Source organism: Phoxinus phoxinus (assembly GCF_949152265.1).
Source record: "Phoxinus phoxinus genome assembly, chromosome: 3".
NCBI lineage: Eukaryota > Metazoa > Chordata > Actinopteri > Cypriniformes > Leuciscidae > Phoxinus > Phoxinus phoxinus.
In genome coordinates, this window is record NC_136878.1 from 39996896 (window position 1) to 40012914 (window position 16019).

The 16019-nt window shown below is 36.8% G+C and overlaps 1 protein-coding gene and 1 long non-coding RNA gene across 4 annotated transcripts in view; one reads left to right on the forward strand and one right to left on the reverse strand.

Moving 5' to 3' along the window:
* The window catches only part of mcama (melanoma cell adhesion molecule a), a 91506-nt gene that overhangs the window by 13917 nt on the left and 61570 nt on the right, over window positions 1-16019 (reverse strand). For all 3 annotated transcript variants that reach the window (XM_079606028.1, XM_079606029.1, XM_079606027.1), the window contains exons 2-7: window positions 6142-6266; window positions 4726-4951; window positions 4564-4634; window positions 4380-4467; window positions 1683-1862; window positions 629-756 (exon numbers count right to left, since the gene is read on the reverse strand). In XM_079606028.1, coding sequence (XP_079462154.1) covers window positions 629-756; window positions 1683-1862; window positions 4380-4467; window positions 4564-4634; window positions 4726-4951; window positions 6142-6266 — 818 coding nt within the window. The remainder of the gene's footprint in view (window positions 1-628; window positions 757-1682; window positions 1863-4379; window positions 4468-4563; window positions 4635-4725; window positions 4952-6141; window positions 6267-16019) is intronic.
* Window positions 9285-11265, forward strand: LOC306994982. The gene is made up of 3 exons (XR_013796783.1): window positions 9285-9397; window positions 10588-10664; window positions 11133-11265. It is a non-coding gene; the product is annotated as an uncharacterized lncRNA (long non-coding RNA).

Below are 16019 nucleotides of genomic sequence, written 5' to 3' on the forward strand. Positions count from 1 at the left end.
GTGTACAAACTCAAAGATTAAGCGGCTGTTTACACGACACCATTTTCAACTAAAAACGTAAAACTTTGTATACGTTTTGGCCGTTCGTTTACACGACAACAGCGTTTTGGCTGCCTGAAAACGCAAACTTTTGAAAATGGGTTTCTAAGTGAAATTTTTTGAAAAAGGTCTCCATGTAAACAACACAAACGCGAATCTCTGAAGACGATGATGTAATACACATGCATATTACGTGTTCAGTCTATAGTGTTTCATAGCCATCTAATGGCCTGGCTGCAGAATACAGGGTTTTTTATTCGTTTTCGCAGATCCGTGTGAATGGGGATCGTTTTGACAATGGTGCCGTCTGAACGCGGAAAACTCAAAGGAAAAACTTCTCCGTTTGTAAACGTACCCTAAATCTGTGCGTATGCGGGTTTTATAAATGAGGCCCAATATCATTAAAGCAAATGCATACGGAACACTTACATAAAGCTGCAAGTCAGTAATGGTACTGTTCTGTCTGTGCATATCAAGCACATTGTCTGAGCTAGACTGTCTGCAACGTCCGCTTCTTCTCAATGCTTTACAGCCTCCCATTCAGGAAAAACGGGTCCGAATAAAAAGAGAAAAAAGAGGCTATTCTCACTTGTTCTCGGTTGAAAATGATGGGTGCTGGGGGGTTCCCATCGCCTTGGCAACGGATCTCCACTGTGTCCCCTTCTTTGACCAAGCCCTCGGGCGATTCTTTCCATATCTCCACACTGCTAGTTGGGTCTATATGACATACGGACATACACAAAGCCCAAGGGGCCATGAATCTAAATTCATTCATACGCATCTCGCCAATGCAACATAATTCTCACACTCAATTATTTAGTCAAAGCTGACAAAGCAAAGACCTTCATAGCTGTGTCATGACGAACACAACTAAAAGTTTATCATTACCTGTGACGTACTGACGCTATCTGAAATATTAAAAACATGAACTGGAATATATGGGTCCTTTCATATAAACCCATTTTAGACATCTGACAAAATCTGATGTGATCTTTAAGCCTTGTGTTCGCACAAAGATTGTCATCAGATTCAAATGTAGGTTTTGTCCACAATGAAACTGAAAATACTATGTGAAATGATAAAATCATTGCCAGTAAAGTCAAATATGATGTCTAATATGCAGGTATGTAAAGTGGGATTTTGGACCAATGAGATTTCACAGTGGGCGGAGTTATCCAGCACGATGCAACAAACACAGAAACCAAGCAACCAACAAAATGTTGTGTAGCTTTTTTCATATAGAACCTTAAAGGGTTCTTTAAGGTGTTTCATATATAGAAACTTTTAGGGGTTCCCATCATGTGATCATTTAATGGATTTAGTTTTCATTTATTTTTCATTTTAATGAAATTGTATTTATTAAACAGCTCATAAACATACGTTATCACTAGTCAAATTGAAATAACTCATTAAACATGAAAGTATTCAATCATTTAAGAATTTTTTTCTTATATAGAAACTTTTTGGCATAAGGCATTCTTTAAAACTGGGTCAAGAAAAAATAAATCTATTGAATATAGAACCCATTCTATAAAACCCATTGAACCTTGTGGTTAGAACAAAAATTCTGATTGTCATGGAAAAGATTGGATGTATCGCATTCCACTTCATCAAAAGAAACTCTCAATTATAAAGGGACTTACAGTGAACTGTAATATTGATGCCTTTGGACTCGGATGTCCTGACAGCTGCAGGGACAAAGTAGCTGACTTCACAGGAAAAGTGGGAATCTTTGTCTTCCTTGGTCACCTTATAATGCAAATCACTCTGGACTGTATATAGGCCACTGGATTCTCTTGTCACTAGCGTTACCACATTCACCACTGAGAAAAAACACACACACAACAAGACATACACATTAGTGGCAACTATTTTTCATACTGTATATTACACTGTTTCGATGCCTAAATTCATTTGTAGCATGTAAAGCAATTAATCTGAGCTTTTTTTTTTTCTTTTTTTTATTCGGACAAGAAAATAAATTTGGCACAGATTTTCACATTTATTTATCTGCTAGACACAACTGAAAAAAATATTTGGGCTTATTCGTATTGGCTAGAATTTTAAGATCTGTACATAGTCTTATAGGTTTGGAGCAAGTTATTGCATATTAATGTAAAATTACATCATGCGATTATTTGTTTAGTTTCATTTTCATGGACTTTTAGTTTGCTTGTCGTTATTTTTCTGTTGTCTTTGTTCACATTCAACGCCACTTGTTTGTTACCATGAATTCATTTAATCATCACAGCTGTCTGTATTTAAGTTTTTTTATCATTGTATACTTAGGGGCTGTTTACATGACACTGTTTTCAACAAAAAATGTAAAACTTTTTATGCGTTTTGACTGTAAATTTTCATGACAACAGCGTTTTTGCTGCCTGAAAACAAACTTTTGAAAACGGGTCTCCGTGTAAACAACTACAAACGCAAATCTCTGAAGACGATGACGTCATGCGCATTACGTGTTCATCGCCATCTAAAGGCCTGGCAGCAGAGTACATGGTTTTTAGTCGTTTTCGCGGATCCGTGTGAATGAATGGCGTCGTCTGTACAAGGAAAACCCAAAGGAAAAACTTCTCAGTTTGAAGCATATCGTTGTCGTGTAAACGTACCCTTAAGCTCCTGTGTTTCCTCAGTTCATTGTCGGTTTTTGTTTGTGTGTAGACACGCTGTTACATTGTGGATTATCTGCGTATATTTCTTTATTAAATACATTGGAACCTTTTTTCTAGATTTTCTATATAACATACCATTCAAAAGTGGTAAATTGTAAATTGGCCAAAAGTGACGATAAAGACTTTTACATTGTTTCAAAAGATTTAGATTTCAAATAAACAATGTTCTTTCTGTTTTTAATGTATTTTTATTTAATAAATACAGCGTTGGTGAGCATAAGAGAATTTTTAGGAGAATTAGAAAAACATACATAAACCAAACTTTTGAACAGGTTGACATGGGTTAAAGGTCCCATGACATGGGGTTATTATATTATTTTATAATGTTTCCTGGGTTGCCCTTATAATGTTAGTATGTTTTTTAGATAAAAAATAGTCACAATTTAGAAACAAAAGGCATTTTTCCTAGCCCAGTTTTAGCCTCTGATTTGAACGCTCTGTTTGAAGGGGCGTGTCTGTGTGAGATTCAGTGTAACCGGCCACTGCTGTGATTGGCTGACATGCTTGCATATGAAATAGCTACTTATTACATGTGAAACTTTCTCGAATACTTTTACTACAGTTATTATACGTTTTTACTATTACAGCTATCGAGATTAACAAATCGTCAGAAGTTTTTAAAGTATTTAGATCTATTCCCATCACATAAAATGTTGCCGTGATGAGCATTGCGCAAGCAGTCTGTTGTTGATCGCGAGAATGAAGATCTTATCATGGCAACGCAGTTTCTGCACTCTCTCTGCTTTCACCAATGCAAACACGGTGATGTAAATACAGTAAGAGCTTCATGTGCAGTGTAACGTGCGTCATTGATTTCATAACGAGTTTGGCAAGTGTCCAGATAAACTCTATCGCGCTGAGTGGAAAGATTGTTCTTTGATCGCTTTCTGTATATAATTTATTCACAATTTAAATATAATTATTTTCATCCTACTAAAAGAAACGATGTGAAGTTGATATTTTAGTCACTGGCTTGATTTTGAGAGAAAGATTACCTGTCTGAACTTGAACAATTACACATCAGAAAGTGTTGCTTAGCTCGATCGATTTATTTTCAGACGTTCGTCGAGGCCAGCTCTGTATTGACCCAAGTTGAGGAAACAGTCGTCGGTGAAATGTTTGCCGCAGACATGCAAAACTTTGGGGAGTTGTGTCGGCGCATTTCCAGAGAAAATGAAATTAATCCACTGGTTCTTTTGGGGCTTGGATGAAGAAACTAAAAAAAGGATTCAGTGTTCATTTGTACATCCAATTATTGAGCAATTATTATGCTTCGCTCGCTCAAAAGCCATGATATCTCCCGTGGACAAACTAAAATCGCGCGCACGCGTTCCTACTTCCTAGCTCATTTTCTCATGGACTGGAAATATTCTCTGGACGTCATAAGGAGGAGATTCAAGATCAGCCCGATTGAGCTTCCACTTTTTCAAAGGCAGAGAAAGATAGCAAAAGCTTGATTTACACTGATTGAAATTTCTAGAAAATTGGGGACCATATACAGGCTAGGGGAACTTATATTAATGTTAAAAAAACATCAAAAAGTGAAAATTTCATGTCATGGGACCTTTAAGGTTCAGCGTTAGTAGTTATTTCCCAGTTATTGTAATAACTTTAATAAATACATAGTATGTATGGGGAACAGGATATGTTAATCTTACTCACATCCATTAGCAGGGTGGATGGGGATGTGATCACGGTACCATGTGATGTTTGGCCTGGGAAAGCCGTCTCTGGTCTCACAAGATGCAATCTAACCAAATAAGAGATGCGTCAGCTTAAACCCAGCATATATAACTGCTACAATCATTACATGTGCATACAGGGTGAATTTGAGTGCATGATGTACCTTAGCTGGGGAGTCACTGGACACAGAAACTCCAGAGAGGACACCTTCAATGACAGGAGGCTCTGGAGGGTCTAACAACAGAATATAAAATATATATATAAAAAGCAACCATGTTAAACCATTTAGTGATGATATTCAACTGACTCGAGGAAAAAGACTTACGGAAAACCTTCAGGAGAGTCCTGCCCTCTCCATTGCCAGCTGCCAACCCACTGACCTGACAGAAAAACTCTCTCTCATCAGACAGCTTAACGTCCTGAATGGTCAGAGTTTCTCCATCATTGTTTGATTGCACACTGATACGGTCACTGTAGCTCGTGTCCTCATCCACCTTCTGCATGGTCAGATCGCTGTAGGAGATCCTCACCCGATTCCCTTCACGCTCCCGCTGAGGATGATGGAAAATAAAACTTACCACGTGGCCTGTATATGACTCGAGTCCCTCGTTCAATGTAAGTCTAAGGGAATTTTTACTCAATCTATCGTCAGCCAGGTGAAAGTCTGAGCACTTAAAAAGTAACAGCACACTTCCAGCTCAATTTTAAAAAATCATCATTTACTCACCCTCATATCATTCTAAACCCAAAAGATCATTGATTTTTGGAACACAAAATTTGTCCATCCATTGAAAATCTGCTCAACCAAAACTTCCACACATTAAAAAGTGCAAAAAGACTTTGTAAAAGTAATTCTTATGAATCGAGTGGTTTAAAAGTCTTCTAAAGAGACACGACTGCTTTATATGAGGAACAAATTTAATGCAGGCTTTATTCACATATAAACATTGATATGCGTATAGAGTGCATTAAATGGTAAATAGAATCTCACACGCATGACGTGGTGTCACACAAACACTTTCGAGCTTCCGCAGGAACCAATGAAGCTTGAACTCAAGCATCAAACAAGTATGGCAGAGCTTCGGTTTGCCATATTTGATGTGCACTAGTGTGTTGATCAGTGTTCATGTGTGAATAATAGTCTAAATTAAAAGAATAGTTCTCCCAAATTTTTTTATTCTGTCATCCTTTACTCACCCTCATTTTGTTCCAAACCTGTAGGAATTTCTTTCTTCAGTTGTACACAAAAGAAGATATTTGAAAGATTGAACGTTGGTAACCAGACAGGTGACTGCACCTATTGACTTCCATAGTATTTTTGTTCCTGCTATGGAAGTCAATGGATGCCGTCAACTGTCTGATTACCAACATTCTTTCAAATATCTTTTGTGTTCAATAGAAGAAAGAAATTCATTATGGTTTGGAACAACTTGAGGGGGAGTAAGTAGTGACAACATTTTTGGGAGAACTATCCCTTTAAATCTGTTCATCGATCAGCTATGTTCAGCGATCATGTCTCTTCAGAAAACTTGGGTTAAACGCTCTATATAATGTCTTTGTGAACTTTTGGAAGTGTCAAAGTTTTGGTTTTGTGGACTTTTAAAGGATGTTTTGAAGATGGGCAAAAGTCTTATGGATTTGGTACAACATAAAGGTGAGTAACTGATGAAAGAATTTTCATTCGTAAATCAACTTTTTAAACTAAAAAATGTGAAGGAGCGTTAGAGCTTTCGGGACTCACCACAAACCACTGCACCATCACCATCTCAGGTGTCTTGGTGAAGGTGTACAGGCAGGGGATCTCTACAGACTCGTCCATGTAAACCTCCACAGTGTCCTCCATCCTCAGATCCACTACCGCCCAAGCTGCCAAAGAAAACTCATTGAGATTGTGTGCTTGAGGCCATGTGAGAACAAAGGCTGCTTTATCAACACATGAAAAAACACATTAACAAGGGTTTAATGTATTTTAGATTGTGCAGTAATGTTTAGGCCACAGCCTTAGAGAAAACTCAATTACACTCCTATTAATGAGATCAACAACATAAAACACTCTCTTTGTTGAAACTCTTCAGGGTCATTCGAAGACTGTAAGTGATGGCAAGATCCTGCCGGATCTGTGGATTTTAAAAAAAGAGTACAAAGAATACATCTATTCAGAACTGAAAATGAAATCAAGTCAAAGCAGATAAACAAACACGATAGGGGTGACGGATGTGTACAAGCTTGTCAATTATGTGATTTATCTGTATTGCAAGTGATACAGTTTTTTCATGTTGTCATGCTGAATATGATGTTATCATATTTTATTTTTTTAGTCTTTCCAGCAGCATATTGATTTAAAGTTGTTCCATAGTTAGTTGTGTACAAACAATAAGTCTGTGACTTCTGCGGTATTCCGTGACTGTAGATTGCATGCGGGCAAACTGAGGACATGAGACAGTCAATGAGTCATCGGTCTTTGATGCTATCCTGTTGAGATTGAAGATATACAGACAACGCATCTATTTTTCACATTTCCGGCACTGTTTGTGTAGTGTAATTCCAATGCAAATCTATCAGAATGGATTTAAAATGTTAAAATAAGAGTACCATGCTTTACTGATAGCTGAAAGCATAATCAAATTAGCCAATATATTTAGTAAACTAATACATAATAGGTCGGGGAGGAGCATAACTTGAATGAAGAATGTTTCAATTCTGCAGGCAGATTCGGCACAGGCCTTGTGATGGCCCACATTTGTAGATGCATTGATCTTGCGGACTTTGACAGTTAAACCTTACATGGCACAGCTTCACTTGGCTGGCAATATTAGATTGAAGAATGCTCTAGGCCACCATACCACATCAGCACTGACCGAATCATAGGAAAATAGGCAAAATCGTTAACTCCATACAAGTTGTTCTCCATGCAAGCTATTACATGTTATGGCTCTCAAAAGCATTGTCATGGAAATCAAGAAATAAAACATAGCCCATTAACTTGCTTCATAACACATAAAGAGAACGGTCTGCTCGAATATGTAAAACTATTAATATGCATTTAAGTGGTTTCACAAAAGCTGATTGTGGCAATGGTTCTACAATCTACTTTCAATGCTGTTTGTAAATGCAGCCCAGGTCAATTTTACCCACTAATCAAAACAATGAAAAATTAAAAAATACCTTGCATAATTCAGAAATAAGCACTTTGTAGGACATAATTGTCACATTGTGACATATTTAGTACATTTAAGCAAACATTTTTGATTAATGAATTTTTTTTTTTTTACTGTATTACATTGGTGTTTATTTATTTAAATCACAACAAAATACTGCATATATTACTACAAATATACTATACAGTATATTACTATAATGTATGACAAAAGGTATAGAATAGTTTGATGGCTTTCACCTTTAAATTGATAGTTCACCCCCCAAAAAATTCTGAAAAAGTCCTGTAATCATTTATTATTTTACACTACCAAAGTTTGCGATCAGTAAGATTTTATTTATTCATAAATTTTTTTAAGAAATTAATACTCGCATCAACTACATTAGACAAAGACATTGAAAATTATATTTCAAATATATGCAGTATGTATAGTTTCCACAAAAATATGATGCTGTTTTCAACATTTATAATAATAAGAAAAGTTTCTTATTATTAGCATATAAGAATTATTTCTGATGGATCATGTGACACTGAAGACTGGAGTAATAATGCTGAACATTTAGCTATACCTTTAGAGGTTTTCTTTTTTACCTTTACAAATTACATTTTAAAATAAATTTAAAAAAGAAAACAGTTATTTTAAACTGTAATAATAGTTCACAATATTACTGTTTTTATTGTATTTAAATCAAATAAATGTGAGCAAAACTTTTTTTAAAAACATTAATAAATCTGAAATGTATAAATAAATGTACTATGTTCCAATTCTTCTGAACTCAGACAATAGCTTAGTGTGAGGAACAGACCAAAACATGAGGGTGAGTAGATGGATTTTTAGGTGAACTGTATATTTAAAATCCTCCCTCTCTCTACTTTCTGGCTGTCTCTATTGTGGCAACATTGAGGTTTTGAGTGGCAAACACAGACCTGCCGGCGGCTGCCACCACACCAACTGAAAAAATACAGACCATGTGTCTTTTGTGTGTGATTATTATATTTGGCAGCACACCCCCTAAGCAAAGCAGAGAGAAAGAACAGCATTTAAAAAAAAAAACAAGGCCCAGATTTTGTGACCACAGGCTTGGTTTTAATCTGACAATCTTTGTCTGACTCAGACATGAGCGATACCCATTCATCTTCTCATCTTCCATTCCTCAGATATCTGCGTTCAAAACAAGCGTCCAGCCACTGTGACTTTTCAAATGTCACTCTCTGACCTCAACGGCCTTTTCGTATTAGAAGAAAGTCATTTTTCTTCCCTTCAGCCTTTCTATCTCTCTGCAACCTGCTCTCTTGCTCTTTCTCTCAGCATGCAGAAAATAGGCTCGGACTGAAAGGCCTCCTTTTTAATTGGAAACATCTGGGAGGCAGGGAGCTGGACTGGTGGGGTGCCGTGGAGACGGGCTATTATGGGATTTCCACGTCCTTGGCGAGTGACGGGTGGAGGAGAGAGAGACGTTGGCGAGGGTTCAGGGGTGAAGCTGCTACACAACAACCCTCCCCTCAGCAGTGTGAGGTCAGTGGCACACACTCTAAAAACTCCTGGGTTATTTCTTCAACCCATTTTCTGGGTTATTTGTGTTGGGTTAAACTTATGGGTTATTTTTTCAGAGAGTACCCATTTTCTGGGTTATAGGGCTAATATTTTGACCCAATTCCTGGGTTGTTTGAGTTTCTGGGTTATTTTTCAAAGAGTAACCCATGTTCTGGGTCCCCCTCGGCCCCTCCCCCTGCAGTTGTTCTGGAATTTTCTCACAGGAGACATTTGAAATAACCGACACTTCGCGCTCGATCCGTCTTGGCCTGTGCTTCTTCGGTGCAACTTCGTCGTGTATTCAAGGTAAGCGAGTATTTTCAGTGTTGATATAATGTAATATTTTCTGTGTCCATGTCCCCGTTGCTAGTTTAGCACCATTTGCTGAAAAAAATACCATGGCTTTGCTACGTTGAGACTAGTGTTAGCTGTGGTAACTTAATTGTGGTTGTCATGTAGCTACGCTATCGCGAAAACATCTAACTTAACTAGTTTAAAGTCTGTGTAAAGTCAAAATAAATATGTGTTTTGAGTTTGTCAGACTAAAGAAGAAAGTGTAAACCACCCAGACAATTTGAATGATTAAAAATAACGATAGGTTCATGATATTAGGTGACAAAATGGTTGAAATGCTTTTTACACATTGTTGAGAAATACATTTATGACCTAGGCTATTTAATGTGTTTAGAAGAAAATGACTGAATTCACTTTACACGGTCTTTAAATTCTATTTTTCATAACATGTGCTGTACTTATCTCATTGTTATAATAACGGCAATAATACGGTAACGTTAAGTAACGTTAGCTAACGTTACAGTCCAGCTAACTTAGTGGCGACGTCGTGCCCATAGACAGTATATAAACGTGTCGTGCCGCGGCTAGAGCGACGACACAATCGTTGAGTTATGTTTACCAGCTGCGCCGTGCTTATCATATCATACAGTGCTCTAAGTTACTGGCTGAAGTAAAACCTGTTAACCTTTGCAAGTGCGCCGGCGCACTGAAGCGTTATTTGGTTAAATAGTTCAAAGTTACTATCAGATTTAATGTTATTACCGTGACAAACTATACATCATTAAAAATATATGACTCAAGTTTCAGTATTTGACCACTATTGTATTCTGAGAAACTTATATTGACAGTTATGTCTTAATTTGTGTCAGAAGTTATGAAAAAATTAGTCCTTTAATATGAATTATGATCGTCAGCCGCTCTCATTCAAAAAAATGACAGTGCTTGACAAAACAACGTGCCTCAGGGCTTTTAGCTCAAAAATGTGCAGATTTGGAGAAATATTGATAGATTCTCATAGGTTCTTCATCAGAGTTCTATAGACAGGAATAATATTTATTGAATTTATACCCAAATGTGTCGATGTAATAATTATGAGCACTGGATACTCTGATGTAACGTTACTGTGTTTTCAATCCATAAGAGCAGCCTGAGGTCAAGTCTTTGAATTGTTGCTAACCTCTATATTGCTATGTTTTCTCCAGGTCATTTTAAATGGACAGCTTTGTCGCTGATGTGCCAACTCAGTGGCGGCTTTCTGAGCTGATAGAGAATTTTAAAGGTGAGCATTTTACTCTTACTACCCTTATATCATCTCTCTATACCTAAAAAAATGTCTTTAATTGGGCTTAAATGTGTCGGTGCAAGATTCTGTGAAAGTCACAACTTCTTCGACAGTGGAGTATGCATATCTATATAACCCTTATAGTTAAAAGATACTTGTGCCTTGTCTTTAAGCTGTTATGCATTAGAATAGGCCAGATATTCACCTTTGCATTAATGTCATTACACTTGTTAATGAAAGAAAAGATGGACAGTAGTATAGACTGTCATTCACACTAAATGGGCAATGCTGCAAAATAACCACATTAGTTAACTAGGAAATTGGGCCACGTTAAAAAACAACAACACAACATTCCCTTAAAAGTGATTATTTTTTAGCTTTATAATCAAAGAGTGTCTGGTGAGTGGTTCACAATTGTCTCGACTTATTAGTAATACTCATGTTGTCTTGTTTTCTGTCTTTCAGATGAAGACATGGATGAGGAGGCATTTCTTCTCTTAGATGAGGACACTATCAAAAATCTTGTCCCCAAAGTTTGTCCCAGGCTTAAATTCCTAAAGCTCTCCAGAGACTTTAAAGGAGAATTCCGGCGAAAAATGAACCTAGAGGTAATTAATACATGATTACCGAGTCGACCGTTCTTTGGGATTTGTTTTCATGATAATCGAATGTAAAGAGTTTTATCTCTAAAAACTGATTAGCTTATAACGCTATATCGAATATAAGTAAAAAGAAATCGTTTGTTAATACCACTAACAAGGCTCAAAATAGCCTAACACTAACACGGTAGCATAATGAGGGTCCCTACATGCAAACCGAAGCATTGAGAACTTTGTAAATGTACAGACAGTTTAATAAGAAGATACTTTATAAAGACAGTACATTACGCGTATACAGGCAGGAGCCATCTTGGAAAACAGACTCGACCAGTCGAGCCATGAACGCCGTGCTAAGACAGCTGAACTGTGACTTTAACCTATAGACCAGCTCACGTAGCACGGCGTTCGTGGCTCGACTGGTATGTACTGTCTTTATAAAGTATCTTCTTTTTAAACTGTCTTTACACTTACACAGTTCTTAATGCTTCGGTTTGCATGTAGGGACCCTCATTATGCTACCGTGTTAGTGTTAGGCTATTTTGAGCCTTGTTAGTGGTAAACAATTTCTTTTATATATATACTAGCGTTATAAGCTAATCAGTTTTTAGAGATAAAACTCTTTACATTCGATTATCATGAAAACACATCCCAGAGAACGGTCGACTCGGTAACCATGTGTTATTAACCCCTAGGTTCATTTTTCGCCGGAATTGTCCTTTAAAGGACAAGTTCTGTATTTTACACTTAAAGCCCTGTTTTCAGATCTTTTCTGATGAAATAGAACGGTTAAGATTGAAATTGACACATGCTGCTGTCCCGAGAATTTTTGGTTTCTGTGGTAGCACCCCCACCTCCACAATGGCTGCATAGGTGCACTGGAACAATCCTACGATTAACTACGATAAAACCTGTTGGAAAGCATCTTTTGCAGCGATTTTTGTGTGAGCATATCAGTGAACACCCCGGACCACTCGGTAAGTTTCACGTCTTTGTAATCTTAACCGTTTTATTTCATCAGAAACTATCTGAAAACAGGGCTTTAAGTGTAAAATACCGAACTTGTCCTTTAAGCCTTAAATTCAATCCAGTTATTGAATGTTGTCGAATGTTTGAGTTGTTTATTTTTCTATTTTTTCTTTCCAATATTGTTATTACAGTCTGACCTAAAATAAATATGAAAATAAATATGTCCAAGTGTGTGTGTTTTTTATATATATATCTATATATATAGTTTAATTTAATTTAATGCAATAAAAATGTAAAAGTGCTTGAAGTGTGTAATATAATTTAAAACAAAGTTTTATTTTCTGAAATAAGGCATACTGGCATAGTAACCCAAGTTAGGTTATTTTTGACCCAACTCCTGGGTTAAAAAGGGACCAACTAATTTCTGGGTTATTTAAACCCAGATATTTGGGTTGTTCTTTTGACTCAGAAGTTGGGTTGTTCTTTTGACCCAGAAGTTGGGTTATATTAACTACAATGTTGGGTTGTTTTAACCCAAAATTTGGGTCAGGTATTTAACCCAGAAGTTGGGTCAAAAAGAATAACCCAATTTTCTGGGTTGAAATAACCCAGAAATTAGTTGGTCCCTTTTTAACCCAGGAGTTGGGTCAAAAATAACCCATTATGGGTTATTTTTGACCCAGGAGTTTTTAGAGTGCAGCTACTGCTGGGAAGGACGGGGTCTAGCTGTGTCAACAACATCCGAGATGGGGTGTGTGTGCGTGTGTGTGTGTGTGTGTGTGTGTGTGTGTGTGTGTGATTGAGTGAGTGATTGACGAGACTTTCAGCTCAACACTGCAAAAATCCTACGATTTATAAGTATCTTTGTCCAATAAAAATAACTAAAATACTGAAAATAAGATGAATTACTAAATTTAACGAGGTTTAGGCAAATGTTTAGCCAAAGTACATACAATGTGCAATCTTGCATTAGTGACAAACCTCAAGGAGGTGACAGATTTGCCTTCAAATAGCTAGCTAAACATGTTGACAGTTTGAGTAACTTGCTCAGGGGTTGCGTTCCCAAAAGCACCGATAGCCAACTTTGATCGCAAGTTTCGTCGTTGCTAACATAGTTAACCGATTCTGCATTTCACGAAACCATAGTTCCAATGAACATTCGCAAACACCATTGCAATCTTATGTGGTTGGAACTACATCGTTCGACCTGTAGTTAGAAGCATATATACACTGTAAAAAAATATTTTCATGATTTGTTTTCACAACTTTTTATCTTTTGTCAAATCAACTTCGATAACTAATGTGTGAAGATAACATACTATTTTGAGTTTCTGTTTATTAAACCATTCTTCTTCATTGCATTAACTCAAATTTTGAATTACAACAAACTCAAAATTTTAAGGGAACAAGGTAACTTGCTTTTTTAAGTTAAACCAACATTTTTTTACAGTGTTTCATGTTAATATGACATATTGACTTGCATAGATCGCAATAAGCAAGCCAACCAAGTACATTCTATATCTTTCATCCCATTTAATACATTTCGATCTATATATTTTAGTGTGTCAACGATAAGCAGCAGTTTTTGAAGCGTTTGAAGCTGACATTAAAAGTGATCTAGAAATAATTCATTAGCAGAAGTTATTACTCCACAACCTGTGCTTGATGTTATTAATGACTTTCCTATATTATTGAACTAATGTGGTTCAAACGATGGAGAGGCAACCCTGTTACTGTGCTTGGTTTTTGGCTTGGTTTCATTCCCTAAAAAAAAAGAACGTTTACATTTTAAATTTTTTAAATAAGATAAATAGTATTTCCTTTATTTGTAAAGCATGTTAACATTTGTGAATGTTTTCAAAGAGGGCTTCTGTCGACAATTTGTTCCCTAAGGTACAGCTAAGTGAACCTCCACACACACAAAGCCTTATTAAACTCACAGTCACATCCCGCTGGTCCCATTCTGCATTCACACCCCATTTTCAGGGCTGCTGCCTTTCTCTCACCCCCTCCCTCTACCACCCCACCCCAGCCCGGCCGAGACCAGCCGCCCCACTCATTGTGACCAAGACGCTGGCCCTATTTGCTTAGACCTCTCTGTCCTCTAGCACAGCTTCACTGAGCCCCCCGACTGTGTCCATCCACCCATGGCCTTCAGATACAAGCCATTGTTCCCACACCTGGGGCGCAAATCTCTTCTTCTCTCTTATCTAAGCTTTGAACATCCTGAAGTCTCTCACATTTGTTCTTGTTTAAGTCTTCAGGTAAACACAAAGGTGAACAGGAGTTCATTGTGTGCCTCAAGATGTGCTTTCCTTATCTTCTCCAACAAACATTTTGAAATAGCCTGGCACAAACAGGTTAACAATGATTTTCCCTTAAACATCACGGCCAGATAATCGGATTAGCAAAGGTGGAGAATATCTTGTCAGAGGAGATTCGAGCCAAAGACCTACGTGATGTTTTCTAATCTGAGAGAAAGAGTGTCCACAATAAAGAAAAAGAAAAAGCTTTTAAAATCTTGGGTTCATGTTTTTTTTTTTACAAATATCATAAATTATGAATTCATAAACATGATTACAATTTATACATACAGTATTACAACCTAAACTTACTTTGCCTTGTCATAAAAAAGTTCTAATGATCAAATATTTTATTTATGATTTATTCTATATTTTTTATGATAAAGGGTGGTAAATTAATTTTAAAAAACGAAACAAGAAACACAAAAAATAATAACAAAGCAAAAGTTTTTTTTTTAATTGGACACTAAAAATGTTATAAAATAAGTTTAGTACATGAAAGTAAAGTACTAAAATATACAAACATAGATCAACTAAATTATAGGCGCACCAACAAAATTAACATTTTATGGAATATTGCAGTATTTATTATAAATGATTTATGCGTGCACATCATTATTTTTAGAAAATGAATGTGTCTTTAATCTTTAACCAAAATAACTTCCCCACTCTCATGCAGCAACTTCTCTTCTCTTCTCTGATGACGTGTTTTGTCAAAACAAGAAAAAAATAAAGGATTATGCTGAACTACTTTTTGAGGTCAGTTTACAAAAATCATAGAAGAGAAGGGGGTGTATTCAAGTTATTGTATATAGGAAATCTGAATGTATTTTTGAATCAATTAACAGATCTGGATCAAAAAATGTGCGTCATGTCATATAATGAAACACTGAGACAGAGAAAAGACAGATACCTAAAGCCCACGTATGTCAAACCTCTGCGCTGTGTTATTAACTATCGGGGCAGTTGGCCTACCCCGCGCAAACCCACGTCTGGAAACCACCGGTGAATATTTGGACGTGCTGACAGAGTTTCAAATAACAAGAGTAAGGATGCCTGAAACCACATTGTTTTTACAGGATGATGACTAGCTAGTGTGTGTCTGTGTGTGTATAAGAACGCAGGGGTGGAGGAATTGTGGGTCACAAGCTCAAACTGAGTTCCTCTAAAAACCAAGATGTTATCCTAACAATGGGCTCACCACCATGATAATACTGCCACATATATATTGTGTCCCTGTTACCCACACAAAAGTGGACAGTAGTCACAACATCAGTCTGCTCAGCAAACAAAGAAGATCAGCTACTGTTTCAGCCTCAGCTGAGATGAATTACATCTCCAGCTGTTTTTTATTCTTGCAGTGTGACTCCCTAAACTTAAAGACAAATGCAAAACCCAGCAAGCAAACACAAACTCCCTCCCTCTTGAGTCAGTCAGACTTCAGCGATCTGTGATAAGTAAATGGGCCTTACTTATCTTTTGAA